Genomic DNA, 20,810 nt, shown 5'->3' on the forward strand with positions numbered 1-20,810 from the left:
AGCCTGCAACATGAGTGAGAAACCACCCTTCATGTGTGAAACCACATTTTGACATCGGTTTGTTACAGTAGCTAGTGTGGCTCGCTCGATGAATACAGCTTGTGTATGCCGTGATCTCACTGTGATCTCACTGTGGGAGCATCAGTTCATCTGGAGCATTCACGCCTACCTGTGTCATTGCCAATGCAATCAATTATCAGGCAGATTCCCAGGGGCTCGCTCTGCATCTTGTATCTATCTTCCAGCACGTGCTGGAAAGGAAAGCAGGGATTGTTAAAGACCCTAAACATTGTTCTTTTCCTCAAGGTTCCACCCATATGATCTTTTCTTTTGGATTTCCTTAAATTTCCTTTTGGCAGGTGACTCACTCAATAGACACAGGCTGAACTGACATTTCCCTTCAATATCAACACGCTATTTCAGTTTCTATTTAATTTTAATAAAAATTGCAGTCTCTTTACACATGTCTTAGCTTTGTGGGATAAAGATAATTTAAAACACAGAGAAAAGATGGGTCATATGTTTCCACAGTAACCTGAGATTGTACAAGTGATATCTTTCCAAACCAATACAAAAGGAGGCCTTTCTATTATGGAGAAGAGGTATCAGCGTAGAAAAAGTCAGAACAAGTCAAGGTTCAGTGTCACTGCTTACTTATATATTCAGCAATCACTCAGCTGAGAAGAGAAATGCCACTTTGGAATTTTCCTGCAAAGTTCACTAATGCAATCCACTTCAACATCTTTCTCTTTGCTACATCCAAGGTTCCCCTTTAGAACAGAAGAGTTCTCAGAATAGCACACCCTCAGCATCCTATTGTTACAAAGAATTCTTAATGGACAGATATTTTTAAAGCCATCAGTGTTCTCCACAGATACTGTGCTTACAATACAATACCAAATCAGATCATTTAATTCTGTACCTGAGGTAAAAATGCTTCTGATTCCTGAATGGGTGTCTTCACTGGTTCTCCTGGGGGATGAGAGAGAAATCATTTACAAAGCGGAAGGAGAACTAGCCCTAATCCTAGTTCCTGCGGGCTGCGTTTCTTTATGTCACACCATTTTTCTTTCCCTATTTTCTTCCCCCTACTGTCTTTTCTTTCCCCAGCTATAGTCAGCCCCAAGCTTCTAACCTCACACTGAAAAACCTAACTGATAAGAAAACACAAGTCCCCATGCTAAACAGGGGTTATGTAGAAAAACTGCTTAAATAGAAGTAAAAGAAGGCTCTCCCTTGCCCATCTCCAGGTAAGGACCCAGTGACCGGTGAGGTTTTAACCTGATAGGGAGAATTTAATAAACTAACCACCCAACAATATCAATAGCTTTACTGCATGTGCTGAAATTGTGCACAGTGCCTCAAGGGAGCAACCTTAGAGACACAGAGAAGGGAAAGCTTTTGTGGGTTTGCCACTTATAGAACAGATGGCCATGTTTTCTTAGTCCAGTGATATTGGGAGATCACAAAATAAAATGTCAATGGTAAGATAGGGGACAGTGGGCTTAGCAAATATAGATGAACCTAGAGCAAACTCTGTAGATAAAAAATGACTTTACTAGTCCCAGGGAGGTGGAGAAACCACCAGTTTTGAAGCCATAAAGGGCTGGCTGAAACCCTAGCACCATCACTAACAAGTCCTGTGACCTTGGGTAAGTTTCTGAAGTCTCAGGGTGCGTTGGGTTTTGTTTTGCCTTGTTTTGTTTTTTAATCTCTGAGATGAGCATCTAATTTATGACTGCTGCAAAAATGAGAAATAATGTCTAAAGACAGGCAAAGAAAATGCCAATATTTGGTAAGGTTTGGGGGAAATGAATACTTTCAAATGGTAATGCTGTATAAGTTGAAACAGTCTTTTTTTTTTTTTTTCTTTCTTTTTGCGGTACGCAGGACTCTCACTGCTGTGGCCTCTCCCATTGCGGAGCACAGGCTCCGCACACGCAGGCTCAGCGGCCATGGCTCACGGGCCCAGCCGCTCCACAGCATGTGGGATCTTCCCGGACCGGGGCACGAACCCATGTCCCCTGCATCGGCAGGCGGACTCTCAACCACTGCGCCACCAGGGAAGCCCTGAAACAGTCTTTTTAAAGGACAATTAGCAATACCCTTTAAACCAACATTCTGCTTCTAGAAGTTATCCTAAGGAAATAATAGAGCACGTGTGCAAAAATGTCAAGGAGATGTACTGAAGGACTGTTTGTAATGGCCCTAAGCTAGAAAGAAACTAGAAGTCTACCAACATGAAACTGGTTAAATAAACTATGATACATACAATGGAATACTATGCAATGTTAAAAAGGATATGAGAAATCTTTATGTATTTGATAAGAAAAGATATGCAGGATGTATTAAGTGAAAAATAGATTACTGAATAATATGTATAATATGGAGCCAACGTACTTAAAAATTTTACATGTGTTTGTGTGCGTATACCTACATATACTTACTAGAGGTACACAGATCAAATATTAATAGTAGCTATGTCTGATACTCAGAATTAAGAGGAAATTTCACTTTATCTTTTTGTATTTTAGCAATCATGGCTTAACAGAATTTAAAAAACACACAAAATAATATATGTAATATGTCCATCTCAGTTCAGGGCACTTAGCACTTACTAAAAGTGCTTAATAAACTGTAGTTATTATCATCATCAACCAATTGAAATCTATTTGGAAGTCCAAAATAATATGAATACCTGGCTTGATTATTTTAAACTTCTATTAGATTAAGGTCAAGTTATCAGGATGCTTTTCTCTTTTACTAGCAAATGAACCACATCCGGGCCAAAGCAGGCAACTAGCTCTCCTAAGGACCTGCAGGGCTGTTGGGAGCCTCACTTACCTCACCTGTTTAATTACCATCAAGGGTAAACCTGTCATCAGGGAACCCAATGGAAAAAACACTGATTATTTTAAATTCCTATCCAAATCTACCAGGTCTCCCATTTTAAACAGCTAATGCTCACCACCTCACCAGTGTTTTAAGAAACATACTGTCACCTCAGAAATTAATTTGCTCCTCAACAGCTTTTGCTGGAGAGCTGACTTTTCCATAGGAAAGGCTGGGCATGAGCTGCTCCATCTGGCTGAGCTGGGCAGAATGCTTGCAGGTGCACACAGACAGCATGTCGGCTGAGTCATGAGGTGTTGCCATATAGAGGAGGTTTCCATCAGGCCACTGCCCTGCTCTCTACCTTCAGGATCGCCCCTGCACACAAATTCCAAGCTCCTCAGGGAAGACTGAGTCCTCCTTACCTGTCTATGCAGCCCCACCTCCGGGAGTTCTTAAGTACTACAGTAAGAGACTGAGTCTCAGCCCTCACTTCAAGGAGGACTCAAGACAAGCAAAAAAATACACTTCTTGAAAATGATGGGATCAAGTACTGATGTTTTAAGAGCGATGAGAGGGATCTTAAATCTCTTAGATCTTATGGTTGAAATGACTAGGTGGTTTTTTTTTTTCTTCCTTTCTTTGTAGGGGTGGGGAATGTCATCTGTACAGTATCTAGATTTATTAAATGGGCTATAAAACAAGATCCTAGTAACCGTTCTTCTTCCTGCTGCTAGATATTTGGTTCAACATGGCTCATTACCATGGCTAGATTAATGTTTAACATGGCCTGGTTACAGTTCTGTTTCAGGCATAAATGTTATTATCTCTTAAAAAATATAGTCAAGATGATGAAGCTGATGAAGTAAGAGGTGTTTAAATTCAAATAAGCTAATTTGATGGATAACTAGAAATGCCAATGAATACATTTTATTCTGAGAACTTAAAATGTGTAGATAAAAGAAAGGCAACTCTAAAAATGCAACATTCTGTACTTGAATTATCGATCAATTATAAAGAATGACTATAAAGAAAAGCTGGTCTTACTCTGAATGTCAGGTTGTCCCGTCATGAGTCTGTGTTCTTTACTCCTCCCATTCTGGAACTTCAAATATAAAAAACAAGGTCACACTCCCTGTTCATTTTTCAGAGACATTATATTACACCTCTTTAAATATCTCGATAGGATTCTTACCCAGGAAAAAATAAAAGTATCACATTCACTGTTAAATTATCTAAAGAAGGCTAGCAAGAGCCATTAACTCCATAAATCCATATTCTATGGCCAAAGCAGCAATTCAAAGTGAAAATAAAATGAATGTGTAAATATGCTCAACTAGCATTTAGAATATGGTATAGGAGAGTTGCTACAATAGCTCCAAGTTAGAACAAGCTGCTGGAACATGCAGTTGACATTCAACCTGGTCTTTAACACAGAGGCAAGGTACAGTATGGTTAAGAGTGGGAGTGGGATTCTGCCACTTACTAGCTATGTAACTTTGAGCAAGTTCTTTAGCTATATGTCCGTTTCTTTATCTTCAAAATGAGGATAATAATAGTACTTACCTGATAATTTTTTTGAAGATTAAATGTACACAAAGCACTCAGCACAGTGCCTTTTAAGCACACGGAAGTGCTTAATAAATATCCAGTTATTATTTTTCTATAATGCCTAGCTACACAAAAGCCACGTGTGGGAGTGGTTCTTGAAAATTAGCTACCCTTTCTGAGGGCCAGAATGGGATGAATCAGAGAATCAAAGATTGAACAGACCCTTTCTCTTCTCAGATGACAGGTCCTGTGTAAGGTACACATAGCACACACTGTCAACCATCTGATACGCTCAGCTTTCAAATGACAGTTCTCCTCTGAAGCTATCCTAGCCAAAAGAGAGAAGTACACTATTTATTAAGCTGTGTCTGTAGCTAAGTCTGTGCATCCAAATGAAAGAAAAACATATAAGTTGCTTTTATCACTAATAACCAATGACTTAGCCAGAGGGTAATGATATTAGATAGAATTTGGAACCCCACATAGGTGTGCATTCACTTTTACATACTATTAAAGAGATATAACATGAAATCAAAGCTAGATTTATTGCAGATAAATATAAAAAGCATTATATTACAGAGTCACAACTTTTTTTTTTTTGGCTGCACAGCGCGGCTTGAGGGATCTTAGTTCCCCAACCAGGGATCAAACCCGTGCCCTCTGCAGTGGAAGCACGGAGTCCTAACCACTGGACTGCCAAGGAATTCCCACAACTTCTTTATTCTATAGTATGTTGGTATCATGTGTTATTTAATGCCACCGTAATTTTTAAAGCACTTTTGCAGCCTTGTATGAGTTAACATCCAGGTATTCAGTTCCCAAATCTTGTGAGGAATTCACCAAATCCATATGCCACAGTGCCTGCTAACTAAATGAATGAATGATCAGGGTCACAGATTAATATGGCAAATTTAAAGAAAAATTTACACACAGAGCATGTGGGTTCCTAATAGGCTACAGGGATAGTGAATACAATTACTTGCATTAACAAAATAGAAAGACAATAACAAAAATATGGCAGGCTTTTAACTAAGAATGACAGTATAATTTATGTTAGATAGACAATAGCAGAGAAAGCCCAGAAAATCTGGATCTGAATTCTAAATCAGTTTTCTCTCATGATTTGGTATCATAGAGATTCAGAAGGACAAAAAAAAGCATATTTAATTCTTGAAAAACATGACAGATATATCTAAGCTATGACTTGATACCATGTAGTTTATTAAATACACCATGGTGTAGAGAAAGGAGTATGGACTGGCCCAGATCTGGCGGTAGGTAGCAGTGGGCAGTCACTTAATGTTCCTTAGGCCTAAATGTCCTTATTTATTTAATGAGGGTGTTGGACAGTATAATGCTTACCATCCATCTGAGCTCTGAAATTCTATTGCTTAGTGGTATCTCTTACAGATTATATTCTCAACAAAGCTATTTTTATTACAGGTATAGTCAAGATGTTCATCACACACTTTTATGAAAGTGCTTATGATTTAATCACAGATTATAAACTGTGGTCTAAGTCCTGACTACAAATTCCACATATCCTTATATGGAATTAGGATAAGGATGAGATTACACTAAGGTTAACTTCTCAAGATAAAAGATTAACCAAAGCACAATTCTGATGATAACCTTGCACCATTGACTAACACAACAACCAGAAGTGACTACATATTATTTATGGTCACAAATCAATCACTCAGTAACATCACCCAATAACAAAAACATGTTTGTTGAAATCATTAAAATAAGCTCAATGAAAAGCAAATGCACAGAGAGGTAAATACAAGGTTATTTATTTTGAAGTATTGTTTCATAACAAAAGATCGGGGATAATCTAAAAGTCCACATATACAAGAAAAGGCTAAACATATTGATACATCTAGAAAGTGAAACTATGTTCCATCATTAAAAACAATGATTAAATAAAGGCAGTCCCGTATGATTCATACGAAACAATTTCTAAGAATTCTCAGATCAGGAAGTGGACATAGTGTATTAGCATTTGTACAGAAGAAAAAAATACAAATTAAATATGATATGTGTATAGACTATCTTTGGATAGAAGAAAATGGTTAACAATAGCTGCCTCTGGGGAAAGGAACTGGGGTAAGAGGAAATATACTTTAAAAATTCTTTTAGCACATTTTGAATTCTTTGTCCATGGGCATGTCCTACCTATTTTTACTTAAGAAGTTAAATTTTCAAAGGGACAAGTGAACAATGAAAAAAATGTTTGTATATGTAGATACACACACAGGAAAACAAAAAGACTAGAAGGGAATAACTGTTAACATGGAGGTGATTTATTTTCTTCCCTTTATATATATTTCTCTGTATTTTCCAAATTATTTCAATGAACACATGTTAGCTTTGAAATTATAAGAATTTATACATATTTTAAAACAAATGCACATTTCTGTCACAATTTTTTTCAGATATTAAACAAAGTACATGCTGGGAGAATATGTACATTTTTATCAAAGTTCTTAAATTGTTTCATGCTGGGATTCCACACACTTGCTCCAGACTCACCCTTAGGTTATAGGAAGGATCCTTAATACTCAAGTTTGGCAGAGATGCCTGGAGAGCATTTACATAATTTGTTTCCACTCCTTGAGCTGCAAGCAGAAGACAGGCTCTGAGTTAAGATTTACAAATTATCATCAAATGAATCTTCAACAGTGGCTCAGTTCATGGTCAATCATGATCTTTCAAAATATCCTAAACTTTCCAGCCCCCTTACTGAATTCAAAATATCAGATCAGATGACTCTTCTATCAATGTCATTAAGAACAGACTAAATTCTACTCCTGTTCTTGATCTTGAATCAACCATTGCGGGCGTGGGGGCAGGGCTGTGTGTAGATCACTGAGTATCAGCCATGCCCTGTGGTGGTAGTAGACTGCTAGCAGAGCCCACGCTGAGTGTGAATCTAATAGACAACGGGTAGGGGTGCCATAAGAGAGAAGGCCAGGGTGAGCTGGTCCCCTTTATGGGAGGAGGGGTTCTCAGCAGAAAAGATGCCCTTTTGCATGAGGAGGTTTTGTGCAACTGGAGACATATGCAGGGCAGTTATAGGACCCCAGCGATAGGATATCATCCCAAGTCAGGCCAAACTCTGGAGCAAGGCAGCAGGGCTCAGCATATATTCAAAAGCCCTGAGTGCCCACAGCGCCACCAGCCAGTACAGAAAGTGGGGGTGCAGACTCTTTCCTGAAGACCAAAATGTTAAGAACTGCTTGGCGGCATTTTGCAGAGGGCCAAGACTGTGTGGTCAGGGGTGCTGGGTGATGAAGTTAGCAGATGCGGGGTATGGAGGATACAAAGGGTTCTGATCTCTAGCCACAGGCTGGTGGGAGCTGTGGACCTTCGGGTTCTGTTCCATCCACTCGTCCAACACATGGGTCTCTACCAATGAAACACACTGTGCACAGATACTTCCTTAGGCCACAGAGAGGCCAAAATGCTACTTACCAGACTGCTTGTATTTCTGGATTTTTGTCTTCAGGTCTATTCTGTGGATGTTCCTTAGGCATTTTTCTAATAAATCCAAGTGATCTGGAGCAACCAGGTTTAGCTTCTCCAATTCAATCACAAGATCCAAGAAACTCTAAGAGAACCACCAACAAGAAACAAATGTCAGTAGGGCTGACTATTAGGCCTCATATGCAAACCTCAGGTTGTGTAATTTATTAGAGCAAGAAAATGTGACCAGAGGAGCCCTTTCAGTGACCTTCAGTGATCCTAAACCAGACCTCTCTGTTTTATAGTCCCTCCAAAGCCATGAGCAAATTACACTCCTGGAATTTACTCAGAAAAGAGGTAAGTCTTTGGGGGGCCAGCCTGTACCTAGGTTGGGGATAGGTACATGGGCCATTTGTGTCATGAAGGATTGAGAGAGCAGGCCTGAAAATAAAATCCTCCGAAGTTCAGTCTCTTCCCAAAAGCCAGGCTGGTGTTATACTGAAAAACTCTGAGGGCTTTACTGAAAAAAGGAAGTGAGAAGGTAGCTGGGGGAACGTTTTTACTAGAAAAATTCTAATGATACAGTTTTGAAGTCCCTAAAATATTTTAATCAATGCTGGAAATTCCAACTTATTCTGACACAGCAGACATGAGGTGGCGAAATTACAGGGTTAGGGTATTTTGCTACTCATTCACCCTGGACCATAGGGATTGTGAAAGAACTATATTTCAGAAATAGGCACTGCTTTTGGTGTTATTTCCTTTCTGTTTAACATTTGGTTACTAATGTGCTATCTTTATTTTTAAATTAATAATGCTAATTAAATCTACATAAATGATTGGGAAATAAGTTGATTAGGGGACACCATAAAAGGAGTTGTATTTTTTCATCTTCCTTCCGATTTTGCATTTGATGGTGGGGGCATACAGTCACCCTATATTTCCAAATTTCAGAAATGAAACAACAATCATTAAGGAACATGAGGAAATTCTTAAGCAATGATTTACCAGAGTCCTCAGAAGCAGGTCCTTGGTGGACATACTGTCACATACTAGAGACCCGAGCTTTCCCTGGCCTGTCCATAGGTCAGAGGTACCATATAAGGCCAGCTGGAATTTATATACTTTTCCAGCAGTCACAGCATCCCTAAGATCTTCACCCCTACCTCATTTCAACCCCAAATCTGTACTTTTGCCATTCCCTGGGTACATCAGTCTCAAGGACCTACCCCTGCCCAGCTACCCTGCAGCCTAATGACTCCACACAGACCCTGAGCTCGCTGAGGAGAAATAGATGACAGTCAGAGAGCAAGATGGGAGTGGACCAGCATTTCCTCCTGTTTCTACTCAGCATGAGCAGAAGGGACTCCCTAACCCTCCCAGATGATCTGTCAAACCAGGGAGAGAAGCTGATGTATAAGCCAGGCCTATGAATTTTACACAAATAAAGGATAAAATACAAAGATGAAAGAAACACCCAGGGCCACACCAGCCGATATCACTCTATTGCCTCTCAATATATGAACCAATTTTCTTCCTATCAATGTTACTATGAAAAATAAAACCCATACTCTTCTCCCTTCCCACCTTCACCCCCGACTTGGTCCTCCCTGCTTAAGTACCTGTTTCCCTCTCTTCACACCATAGAGAGCACCCCTCCAACTTCCGATAGGCTCTTGGGAACATGAATGAAGAAAAAGAAAGAAAACTCACCTTATCCTTGGCTATCTTGCCTCGGCCCATATAATCTCTCATGAGGAATATTAATGAGGACACATCAGATTTATCCAAACCCTCACCAATTTCCATCAACAGCACCCTGTAAACCAGATAAGTTTCTTTAGTAAATTCAGAGATCAGTCCTACTGAGAACACCAAGAGCCTAGGCCTCCTCTATGCCAATAATTGGTTAAAAGATTAATTCTTGCCCCCATTTGAATGCGCCCCCAAGAAAACAGAAAGCTTAGATCACCCCAGGAGGAGATCTTAAGGGAAGTCAAAAACCAAATTTATCCTTTCCCCAGTTTTCAATAGGAGATGGTACCTCTTTTTACAACTGCTATGAAAAGAAAAAGAGAATAAAAACTTCCCCAAAGAATCCCCTAGCTCCCCCAGAAGTAATAATGAAATAAATGAAGAATCTAAATGACTAAGACGAAAGACGTAAATAGAATTCAGAGTGATCTTGTCTTCTCTGTTTAACAAACCCCCAGTGATACTGATGCTGCTAATCCAGGGACAATACTTTGAGTCACAGGATTGTGAAGCAAAGTAACACCTGGGCTATTGGCCCGCGTCCGAACTCAAAGGTTAAAAGGCATCTAGATCCCGGGGATTGTGACTGTAAATATCTCTGTCTAGAAAGCCCCTTCTGACTTAGCCACCTCTGTTCCAGCTGGAGTTACCACCATGCTTTATCAGGGCTCCCAGGGACACCTCATGATTGTCATTATTACCTTGACATTGCCGTCGTTACTTAGAAGCCTGTTTTCCCAATTAGACTCTAATATTCTTGAGGATGGAAGAGTCTTCATTCATTTTGATTTAGTGCTTACCAAACGCCTGGCGTAAGTCAACCCACAATAAAGCCCACTCAACAGAAGAATAAATGAATCTAGCACTCCCGGGCCTCTCTACTCAGAGGCCCAAAGGAACCACCTCCATTCACCACAGCAAGGAAACAAGAGATGGAGAGAGTCCCCTGACTTATTCACAAAAACCCAGTCAGTGCCTGCCGAAAAGTTTTAAGAAGATTATGACATCATGATGGTTGGAGAGGTGGAAGATGATCAAGAATAACAGCAACAACAATAATAAACCCTTATATTTGTAGAGTGCTGCCCAGTTTTATAAAGTACTTCACATAATTTAAAATAATAATAATTTTTAAAAAGTACTTCACATACTAAATTATCACAATCGATCCTCACAAACACACTTGTGAAATCAGATATTATTATTTTTAGCTTCACAAGTAGAAAAACGAAGGTCCAACTGATGTCAGTGGCTGGCTCAGCCTACGTGGCTTGTAACTGACAGTTCTGAGGCTTCAAACAGGACTTTAGACCTCAAATCTCATATACGTTCCAAGGGCCACACAGCTTGCAACTCTCTTTAATATAGTTTTTAATCATGTACGTCCCCTCCAAATATGTATTATCAATATAACTAAAGGCTGGTGGTCTGGAGAAAAAGGAATCACTGATTTAAGGTTACAAATTATCTTTCTTTCCCCAGAAACACAGCCTTTCGGCTGGTTTCTGTGCTCCTCTGAGCCTCCAAGAGAATATTATGTGAACAGGAGGAACAACTCAAAGGCTGTCTGAACTAGAGGGGACTCCAGTGGCCGTTCCTCTCCTGAACCAAAGGGGGTCTAGAGATGGTTAATTGAAGAAATGTTCAATCTGGGCTCCCCAGAGCCTCCGGGAGCAGGGACCTCACAGAAAGCAAGCCCACCCCACTAATTTCCTCAGCAGGGGAAAGACCGGAGGGGGTTCAGGAAGGATCACAGAGCTCTACAAAGGTCAGGAAGATTGCTGTCAGGCTTGTTATTTCCTTTCTCAGTAACCGGAAATTACCAGGCTCTGACATCACAGGCTAGCAAAGAACACAGCAGATCTCACAGAGGCCTGCAAGAGTACTAGCTCTTAGTCACTCCTCTCTCTCTCATTCTACCCTTCAGGCAAACACATACCATCCAACCCTTCCACTTTCACTCTGATCTTCTACCCAATTACTTTAAGCAGACATGTCCTAAGAATTCAGAGTTCAGAGGAATGAAGTAACATCGATGTGGCAAGAGGATCAGTGGGTAGAGAAAGTAATGAGGCTGCTTTTCTTACTGTCCTCATTTCTGTGATTCTGAAGTCTAGACCTCCTCCCTCCCTCCCACCAGTCCAGCCTCAGGAGGGGCTGATGAATTACCTATAGTCCGAAATAAGATGTGGGTGCCTGTGCAGGAGGGCCTCCGCTGTCGGTCTGTCCATCTTCAAGACCCTCTTGAGCAAGTCAAACCGCCTTACTCTGTAGAGCAGCTCAGCCAAGCTCACAGAAGACAGCTTTCCTCTCTCGCTTAAAACATCCAGAAGGTCCCTGACATTAAGTGGAACCACATCTGCAGCAACGTCTCGGCACAGAAAAAGCAGCAGCTCCTTCTCATCTTCATCAAGTGCTTCTTCCACCTGATGGATGACCTCAGCAGACATCCTGTACAGTGTCATTCCAAGGAACAGCAGTAAGAAAAGTCTAGTCCAGTCAACAGAAGGCCATGAAGCTACCGATTGCATTTCTGATGGTTTTCTTCATTTCTTTCAGAATCCTTTCCAATGGAGGAGTTCTGTGGTTAAAAGGGAATTTTTTTTAATCCTTCTATCAAAGTAACTTTTGCCTAAAACTCTAGGTATAGGCTCTTCCTTTCTTGATGGTCTCTCTAAACTAGCAGATTAAATTCATATTGTTAAGTCTACAGAAAGCGATCCTCTCAGTAGACAAAGAGACTGACCCCAAATTCAAGACTGACAAAGAAGATAACCTACATTTTAAAGAAAATGAGACCAGAGACAAATTATTTCCCAAAAACCCCATGTGCTTTATCAGAACTTATCAGAATGTAAAGTGTGGTAAGGAGGAAATCACTGCTAGGGAATTAATGATGAAGTGGCAAATGACTGACCTTGGTGGGGGCAGAGGAAAAGCCCAATGACTAAGCTGCTTTCTGGATGAGAGAAATTGAGGTCATAGGGGTTAACTCCTTTTCGGTGACCTCCCGGTTGGCTTGAACAAATACAAATCTTAGCAAAGGGGACCCTCTGCAAGGTGTCAAAAATGATGGGAGAAAACAGGTTTCTGTCCCTACCCCATCCCTTTTTTCCAGTTGTTCTACTTTGAAACCCTTCATTCACTCCTGCTGCCATCCTCCCAAAACCCAGGCCCTTTACACAGCATCATCATGAATGCTCATAGGACCTGCCACCATGGCTGAACTTAGGCCTTGTCAAGTTTTGATCACCTCTTTGGACCTTGAGTCCCTTGGAAGAGTCAGAAGTCTGCACTCACAACACACTGCTGGACAGCAATTATCACTAGAGTTCCTGATGGTATCAGTGGAAGGAAGGAGGTTGAGCAGATCTGCAGAAAGATCTGGGAATTGGGTGGGAATGGTGGGGAGTTCATGCCATGGGTCTATTCTTAACTTCTTGCATTGGAACTCAACCTATTTTCTTTCAAAATTTAAGTTGCAAATGGGGGTCACTGTCTACTCTAAAGTTTCATAGCTATATTTTATGTTAAATAAGCCCTTATGTTCTAGGAGAGTACCCTATCTGTTTCTATCAGACAGCATTTCAGGTTAAAAGCTAATCTTAGCAAAAGATAACTGGAAAACAACCTAACTGTAAGTTGCTAACTGTTGCTACATATTTGTGTACAAGCACATTTATGTATTTATATATCAGGATTTACTCAAAGGAACACTGAATCTATTTTATATATTTATATACAATCTCAGTTCACAAAAGATGAGGCATCTTACAATAAAAACATGTAAGTAGAAAAAAATTTATATGAGAACAAGGGGGAAAAATATTAGGTAGAAAGTCAAAATGAGATGGAGGGATAAAGAATACAATGCAAATATGCAGGCCAGAAAGACCTAAACAGACTTTAGTAGACCTTGAATTTGTCCTGAGCTTCCTGGCAGTCAAAGCAGAAAGGGAAAAAGGGGATGTTAAACAGCTCTTGCTGTCAAAAATAAGAAAAATTGGGCTTCCCTGGTGGCGCAGTGGTTGAGAGTCCGCCTGCCGAGGCAGGGGACACGGGTTCCTGCCCCGGTCCAGGAGAATCCCACATGCCGTGGAGCGGCTGGGCCCGTGAGCCATGGCCGCTGAGCCTGCGCGTCCGGAGCCTGAGCTCCGCAACGGGAGAGGCCACAGCAGTGAGAGGCCCGCGTACCGCAAAAAAAAAAAAAAAAAAAAAAGAAGAAGAAAAAGAAAAATTCAAAGATTCTTAGAGGAAGCATAATTTCCCTAGAGTCCCAGAGTTCCCCATCAATGAAAATATTAGTGAGTACTTTAGTGTCTGAAATTAACAAAATTACATTTATTTTAAATTTTGGTTTTTAAAAATTTTAAATATTTGACTTTAAAATAAATCCATTCATTCATACCTTTCACACTGGCCTTCCCCCCAATAGTCTAAATGGGTGAGTCCTTAATAAAAACAGACATTTTAGTTAATGTAGACTTGTTAAAAAGTATTGGCGTGTCTATGCCAATCCCATGCTCATTCATCCAAGCCTCACTTAAACACGGCCATTCTAAATAACTGGAGAAATGAAACTTAATAAATGATTGTTTACTGAAAGTAGAAAAACTGGTACTCAGACTACTTTATTATTATGTTTTTAATCTGAAAGCTCAATACTAATTTTATGTGTTCCACAGAGCCAAAATCTGTACTCCACTCACAGGCTAACAGGACTTTAACCTAACCACTAGTTTCCATAAAAGAAGGTCAAGTTCTTTTTCTATTCACTAAAAGTCACAATTTTGTTAGTTGCTGTTATTATAAATTAACCTGTAAAATATTTATACACACTAGAAAGTATAAAATAAGTAAACACAAGAAGAAATGAGACGTTATCTACATTCATCAAACATACCTGAAATAGAACCAGAGCTACTAGAAATGAAATGTTCAATTCCCTCTTTTTAAAAACAGTAACAAACTTTTGTAATTCATAATTATCAGTGATATAATCATGCCATCAAGAGTTAACAAAATTAGATAATGTTTTAAAAAATATTATCGGGCTTCCCTGGTGGCTCAGTGGTTGAGTCCGCCTGCTGATGCAGGGGACACGGGTTCGTGCCCCAGTCCGGGAAGATCCCACATGCCGCAGAGTGGCTGGGAGAGGCCACAACAGTGAGAGCCAAATATATCATCTGCTCAGTTCATTTCCTCCAGCCATTACACCCAAGGCTGCCTTCTGCCAGTCACGCACCATCAGCAAGAGAACAGGCATGCTGTCTTCCCTCTGTACTAACAAAGGTATAGTTTGGCAGTAAAATCCAAATTACTCGGTGGTAGCATCTGGCATAGTCAAAGAAAATATCAAAAGGAAAACTACAGATCCTGTGCTGACCCAGGCCAACCAGATGCAGCAAAATACCAGTGCTTATATGTTGGGGTGGTGTTGGGGACAGTTAATTGGGACTAGAGGTGATAGGCACTTGAGAGAGGGGAGCATGAAAGGAAGAAGTAGGGTTACAGTCCAAATAATCACTACTTTGTTGGGGTTTCTTTCAAGCCCAAACCAAGAAATTAACATAAAAATTACTCTCAGACTAAGGAAGCCCATAGGGTCTTTTTTTTTTTTGAATACAAAATTTTTTTGAGGTGCTTTTAACAATTCAGACACCATAAATAGCAAAAAATAAATATTGCAAAAACAATACAAAAAGATTTAAAATATATAATTTACATATAACCATCATGTAAGTATATGTCTTCATTACATACATTTTATTCATAATTTTGTTTATAGCTTTATTTTATTATCTGTTATGGTTCCAGTAATATAAGTTATATCCTTTATAAAAGCCTTGCAATATTTTTACTAGAAGTCAAGCCCATAAGGTCTTGAGAGGCAAACTCCAAACCACCCTATAAGGTCAACTTCCCAACCCAGGGGATATGAAACATCTATTCTGCTGGAGGTGAGCTCATGATTAAAAATCACCATGCATAAACATAAAAATCACCACGACAGCAGACAAAACAAAACTCACATCCTAGGAACCTACACCTGAAAGAGTTTAAAATAAGCATCTTAAAAGTTTCAAGGGACTTCCCTGGTGGCACAGTGGTTAAGAATACGCCTGCCAATACACGGGACACGGGTTCAATCCCTGCTCCGGGAAGATCCCACATGCCGCGGAGCAACTGAGCCCGTGCGCCACAACAACTGAGCCTGCGCTCTAGAGCCTGTGAGCCACAACTACTGAGCCCGTGTGCCACAACTACTGAAGCCTACACACCTAGAGCCCATGCTCCCAACAAAAGAAATCACCACAATGAGAAGCCCGTGCACCACAACGAAGAGTAGCCCCCGCTTGCCGCAGCTAGAGAAAGCCCACGCGCGGCAACAAAGACCCAATGCCGCCAAAAAAATAAATTAAAAAAAAATTTCAAGAAGATAAGGGCAATTTCTGAAATGTGACAGGCCAAATCAATGGTTCTTAATCAGGGGCAATTTTGCCCCTCAGGGGACATTTGACAATTTTTGGTTAAATTTGAGATATTTTTGGTCATCATAACCAGGTGGTGCTACTGGCATCTAGAGAATAGAAGCTAGGGATGCTGCTGAACATTACACAATGCATATTCCCCTCAACAAAGAATTATCCAACCCTAAAAGGCAATAGTGCCAAAATTGAGAAACGCTGCATGAGACAATCTGAAAAAGAAAAATGCCTATAATACACACTGAAATGCTAAATAAAACATAAAAAACATTTGCTCAAATATATAGTTGAGCATTTAAGAAAGTAAGTAAACTTGTAGGAGGGCAAAAAGAAAAAACAACTCAAAACCACAGTGCTGGTTCTTTAAGATTTGCCATATACAATAGCATTAAAACATGTAGGAATTATTCTAACAAAGATATGCAAGACATTAACAGGAAAAAAACTATAAAATATTATTGGAAAGACATTAATAAAGATCTAGATAAATGGAGAGCTTTACCTTGCTCATGAATAGGGAGATTCAATATAATAAAGACATGAGTTCTCTAAAAATGATGCTCTATGGATTAAAAGCAAGGGACTTATGAGGCAGCAATCTATACACAGTTCAATAGTAATTATGAGAAAAAGAGAAAAGTCCACTGCAAATATTATACTTAATGGTGACACGTTAGAAGCATTCCTTTAAAAATGAGGCTCAAGACAAGTATATGTATGATCATCCCTTCTATTCAACATTGTACTAGAGGACAGAGCTTAGCACTAAAATAAGAAAAAAAGGTTAGTTAGAGTATAAGCGTCGGAACCAAAGAAGCAATTATCATTCTTCACATGCAATAAGATTTTCTACTCGGATAGGAAACCCAAGAATACCAACAGACAAAATGTTAGAATTCATAAGAGGTTAAGGTTTTGAGATATATGATTAATAAATAAAAGTCAATTACATCTCTGTACATTAGCAAAAAACAGGAAGAAAATGTATATTTCAAAGAAAAAATGATACTATTTACAACAGCAACAAAACCTGTAAGGTATACAGAATAAATCTAACAAAAGATACGTGAGACATTAAAGAAGAAATTATAAAACTTTATTGAAGACTTCAGTTAAGACAGATAATTGAAGAAATGTACCATAATCATGGACAGAAGACTCAGTATCATCAAGATATCAATTCTCAAATGAATTTATAAACTTAAGCCCAATCAAAAATCCAAATCCAAAAACTTTTGCCATGGACTGTGGCAAGCTAATTTTGAACTGATATGAAGGAGAAAGGTCAAGAATAACCAGTATAAGTTTTAAGAACAACCAGTTGGAGGAAGTTGCCTTAGCAGATATCAAGATTTAATACAAATGTATAGTAATATGACAAGGAATAGATAATAAAACAACTAATACACAGATGAGAGCTCAGGAATTAATCCACACACAGATGTCTAGGGTGGTCCTGTAAATCAACAGGGAAAGGACATTAATGTCCAGAAATAGTGCTGAGACAACTGGGTATCCATACATATAGAGAGGATAAACTGGGATCCTTTCCTCACACCATTTACAAGTCAGTTCCACATGTACTAAAGTCCTGGACATAAAATTTCTAGAAGAGATTCTCCAAGAATATTATTATAACCTACAATTACAAAAATGAATATGTAAGACATAAAAAGCATACATCCTTTTAAAAATGAAAAAAAGATAAAGAGCAGACTCAGAAGACAAACGCATCATATTTAATTAACAAAGAACTAGTATCCACAATGTAGAAAGCATTTCTGCAAATCAATAAGCGTAAGACAAGCAACTCAAGGGAAGAATAGGCAATAGGCAGTTCCCAGAAAAAAAGAAAGCTCCAAACAGCCATAAACCATATGAAAAGATATTCAAACCAAAACAGTATTCAGAGAAATGCAAATTTAAACTACAGTGAGATATTATTTCACATTGGCCAAATGCTATTATCTGTTACCAAATGTCAGAGAAAATACAGTGAAATATGAAACCTTTTACATTGCTGGAGGAATTATAAACTGCCATAGCCACTTTGAAGAATAATTTGGCAATACCTGGTAAAGATGAAAGCACTCATTACTCCATGACATGAAAATTTGATTCCTAAGTGAATATCCTTTTAAAACTCTTAGACAGATATACCAAGACATGTACATAATGTTCCAAGCAGCAATAGATGGTATAGCAAAATAATGGAAACCACTTAAAAGTCTACCAAGAAGAGAATGAATAAAATGTCACAGTCCTTTGATGAAACACTATACAGCCCTGAAAATGAAAAACCATGAATGAATCTCACAAACAAACAAAAAACCAAACAACAAAACAAATATTTTTGCTAAGGCAAAAAGTTGTTAAAGCATGCATACCATATAATTACTTTACATTAAGGTCCTAAATGTTAATAATAACACCATATATTGTTTAGGGATATGTGTGTGTGTTTGTGTGTGTGTATACTGAAAACATTAAAAGGGATTAACAGAATGTGACTAGATAAAAATACAAAGGGGAAATGACTGAATTTGTAACATTTTACTTCATAAACTCGGCAACAGGTATATAGATAGTAAAATAAATATACCTCTGACCACATTTTCTGACCACAGTACAATAAAATTAGAAAACGATAACTAGCCAAAAGGAAACCCGGTAAGTTTTTGACCTGAAAAAGGCATTTCTCTCTCTCTCTTCTGCACTCAGCATTTACAGTCCAGTTAACAAGTACTACATAAAAAAAAAAAACTGGAGTATGCCATATAGAAACTATCTCACAGCATTCAAAATGCTTTTAGAGCTTTTTTGATGTATATATAGACAATCCTTAGGACAAGAAAGGCTAGAGGCATCCCAAAGTTATCATCAAAAAGAACAAGTCAGATTTTACTTAACATGGTTCAAAAGATAGGGTAGAAGGAGTGGGGAGGGGGATGGCAGGTAGAATAAGTTCTTTAGAGTTTGGTGAAAGGATAGTGCCCACCACTTACCAGCCTCATTCTACCTGAACTTCCTAGTTCAACACCACACACCTCCTCTGAAGTCAAGGGCTTCACCTCACTCAGGGACAAAGGAGCTGTCCAAGCCCAATTCTTTCTCTTTCCTGCTTTCAAACACCCAGTCCTCCAGATTGATCACTATTTCTGTTAGTGTCCTTTCACTCCCACTGTCTTCCCTAACTGGGGGAAACCAGCAGCTGTATGTGTTTAGAATGTTTAAGGAATTCCCCTGTTCTTGTACCCCCTCACTGGCAAATTGTAATTAATGACTGTCTCTCCTTTTCCACCCCCACAGAATTTCCACAATGGTACAAACTGTCCCCCACCTTCACAGCCAGAGCAGTTCCAGTTTCATTTCTCTAGCAGTTGCCAGCGATCACTGAAAACACCAAACAAAGCAGATGTAAGTCACCAGGGTTCATTTCCACTGGCTAATGGAAAGGGTGTCAGGTGCTAGAAGCAGAAACCACTTCAGTTATTTTGAGTAGAAATACATTGAAATAGGCGCTTACAAAACTGCTGTAAGGGCTGGAGAAATGGGCCCTTGAGTGAGCTTCTGAGAAAGATTCCCAGGGCTCCCAGAAAGATCTTGTCTCAGCCAAGGCAGCGAGGAAGCAGGAGGCCATCACTGGTAGCACAGAGCTCAAGAACACCTCGGGCAGTGACCCCGAGATCAGAGGGCCAACTGCCACCCCATCTGCCTCCACTCCTCCAAAGCGGGTGACTGGACTTCATAATGCTGCTGCCCAAATCCCCACGTCACCACCACCATGCTTGCCAGCAGAGAATTGAACAAAAGCAGCCAGCTATTGGCCTCTACCCCACTTGTTTACAAATCTTGCCCAAATGCACCTTAATTCACATCCTGGTTGTAAAGGAGTCTGGGAAAGGCAGTTTGTAGTTTGCTACCCTCTAGACAGAAGTGGGAGTGGGTCCTGGGCACCAACTGACCTTAGCCACCAGAGAAGGATATTCCATGAGAATATTTTTATCCTCTTTGTGGTTAGATCCTCTGCACAGACCCCAGTGCCTGACTCCTAGTAAGCACTCAATGAGTATTTGAATGAACGAATAAATGGAGTTCTGTAAGTCGCTACCAGGTGACGGCCTCACTTCCTTTGCTCCCCAGATGGGACCTAGAGCATGTGCTACAAACCCTCTTCTGGCCAGCACCTCAATTCTTTTTTGCCCTTTTGCCGCCTGACTGCCAGCTCTGCAACACCTTGGTGTGCCAGAACTTTCCAGTTTGAGCACTGAAAGTCCCATGTTCCAGGAAACTCCTCAGTCCCGGACAAACTGGGATGATCACCTCCACATCCCATCCTCAGATGGTGAGCCTCCACCACTCATACATCTAGAGGAGAAGTCGTGCTGAACGGAGGGGAAAGATCACCCCACAAGCTTGTAGTCTTCAACCTCAGCTGGCCCCTTACTGCTGCTCGGCATGCTATTCCAGGACTGCGGTCAGCTCCTTTCAACACCCTCTCACAGCTTTCTTCCATCCTAACACCACGCACTGGGGCCACTTTTCATCGATGAGCTTGCCACTAATCAAGAGTGAGCTCCGGGGGCTTCCCTGGTGGCGCAGTGGTTGAGAGACCGCCTGCCGATGCAGGGGACGCGGGTTCGTGCCCCGGTCCGGGAAGATCCCACATGCCGCAGAGTGGCTGGGCCCGTGAGCCAGGGCCGCTGAGCCTGCACG

The 20,810-nt window shown here is 40.1% G+C and overlaps 1 protein-coding gene across 14 annotated transcripts in view; it reads right to left on the bottom strand.

Moving 5' to 3' along the window:
* Window positions 1–20,810, bottom strand: part of CFLAR (CASP8 and FADD like apoptosis regulator) — a 57,561-nt gene that overhangs the window by 29,261 nt on the left and 7,490 nt on the right. For 7 of the 14 annotated variants that reach the window (XM_029225188.1, XM_029225191.1, XM_029225183.1 and 4 more), the window contains 7 exons: window positions 11,776–12,187; window positions 9,565–9,670; window positions 7,861–7,996; window positions 6,919–7,004; window positions 3,880–3,937; window positions 923–972; window positions 170–251 (listed from right to left, as the gene is read on the bottom strand). In XM_029225188.1, coding sequence (XP_029081021.1) covers window positions 170–251; window positions 923–972; window positions 3,880–3,937; window positions 6,919–7,004; window positions 7,861–7,996; window positions 9,565–9,670; window positions 11,776–12,137 — 880 coding nt within the window. In that variant the 5' untranslated portion in view covers window positions 12,138–12,187. Of the gene's footprint in view, window positions 1–169; window positions 252–922; window positions 973–3,879; window positions 3,938–6,918; window positions 7,005–7,860; window positions 7,997–9,564; window positions 9,671–11,775; window positions 12,188–19,099; window positions 19,410–19,434; window positions 19,488–20,810 lie in introns of those variants that run through there. The other 7 variants (XM_029225193.1, XM_029225192.1, XM_029225185.1 and 4 more) reach the window with 2 other exon arrangements.

Source organism: Monodon monoceros, unplaced genomic scaffold (genome assembly GCF_005190385.1).
Source record: "Monodon monoceros isolate NGI ecotype Baffin Bay Population unplaced genomic scaffold, NGI_Narwhal_1 Super_Scaffold_16, whole genome shotgun sequence".
Lineage (NCBI taxonomy): Eukaryota > Metazoa > Chordata > Mammalia > Artiodactyla > Monodontidae > Monodon > Monodon monoceros.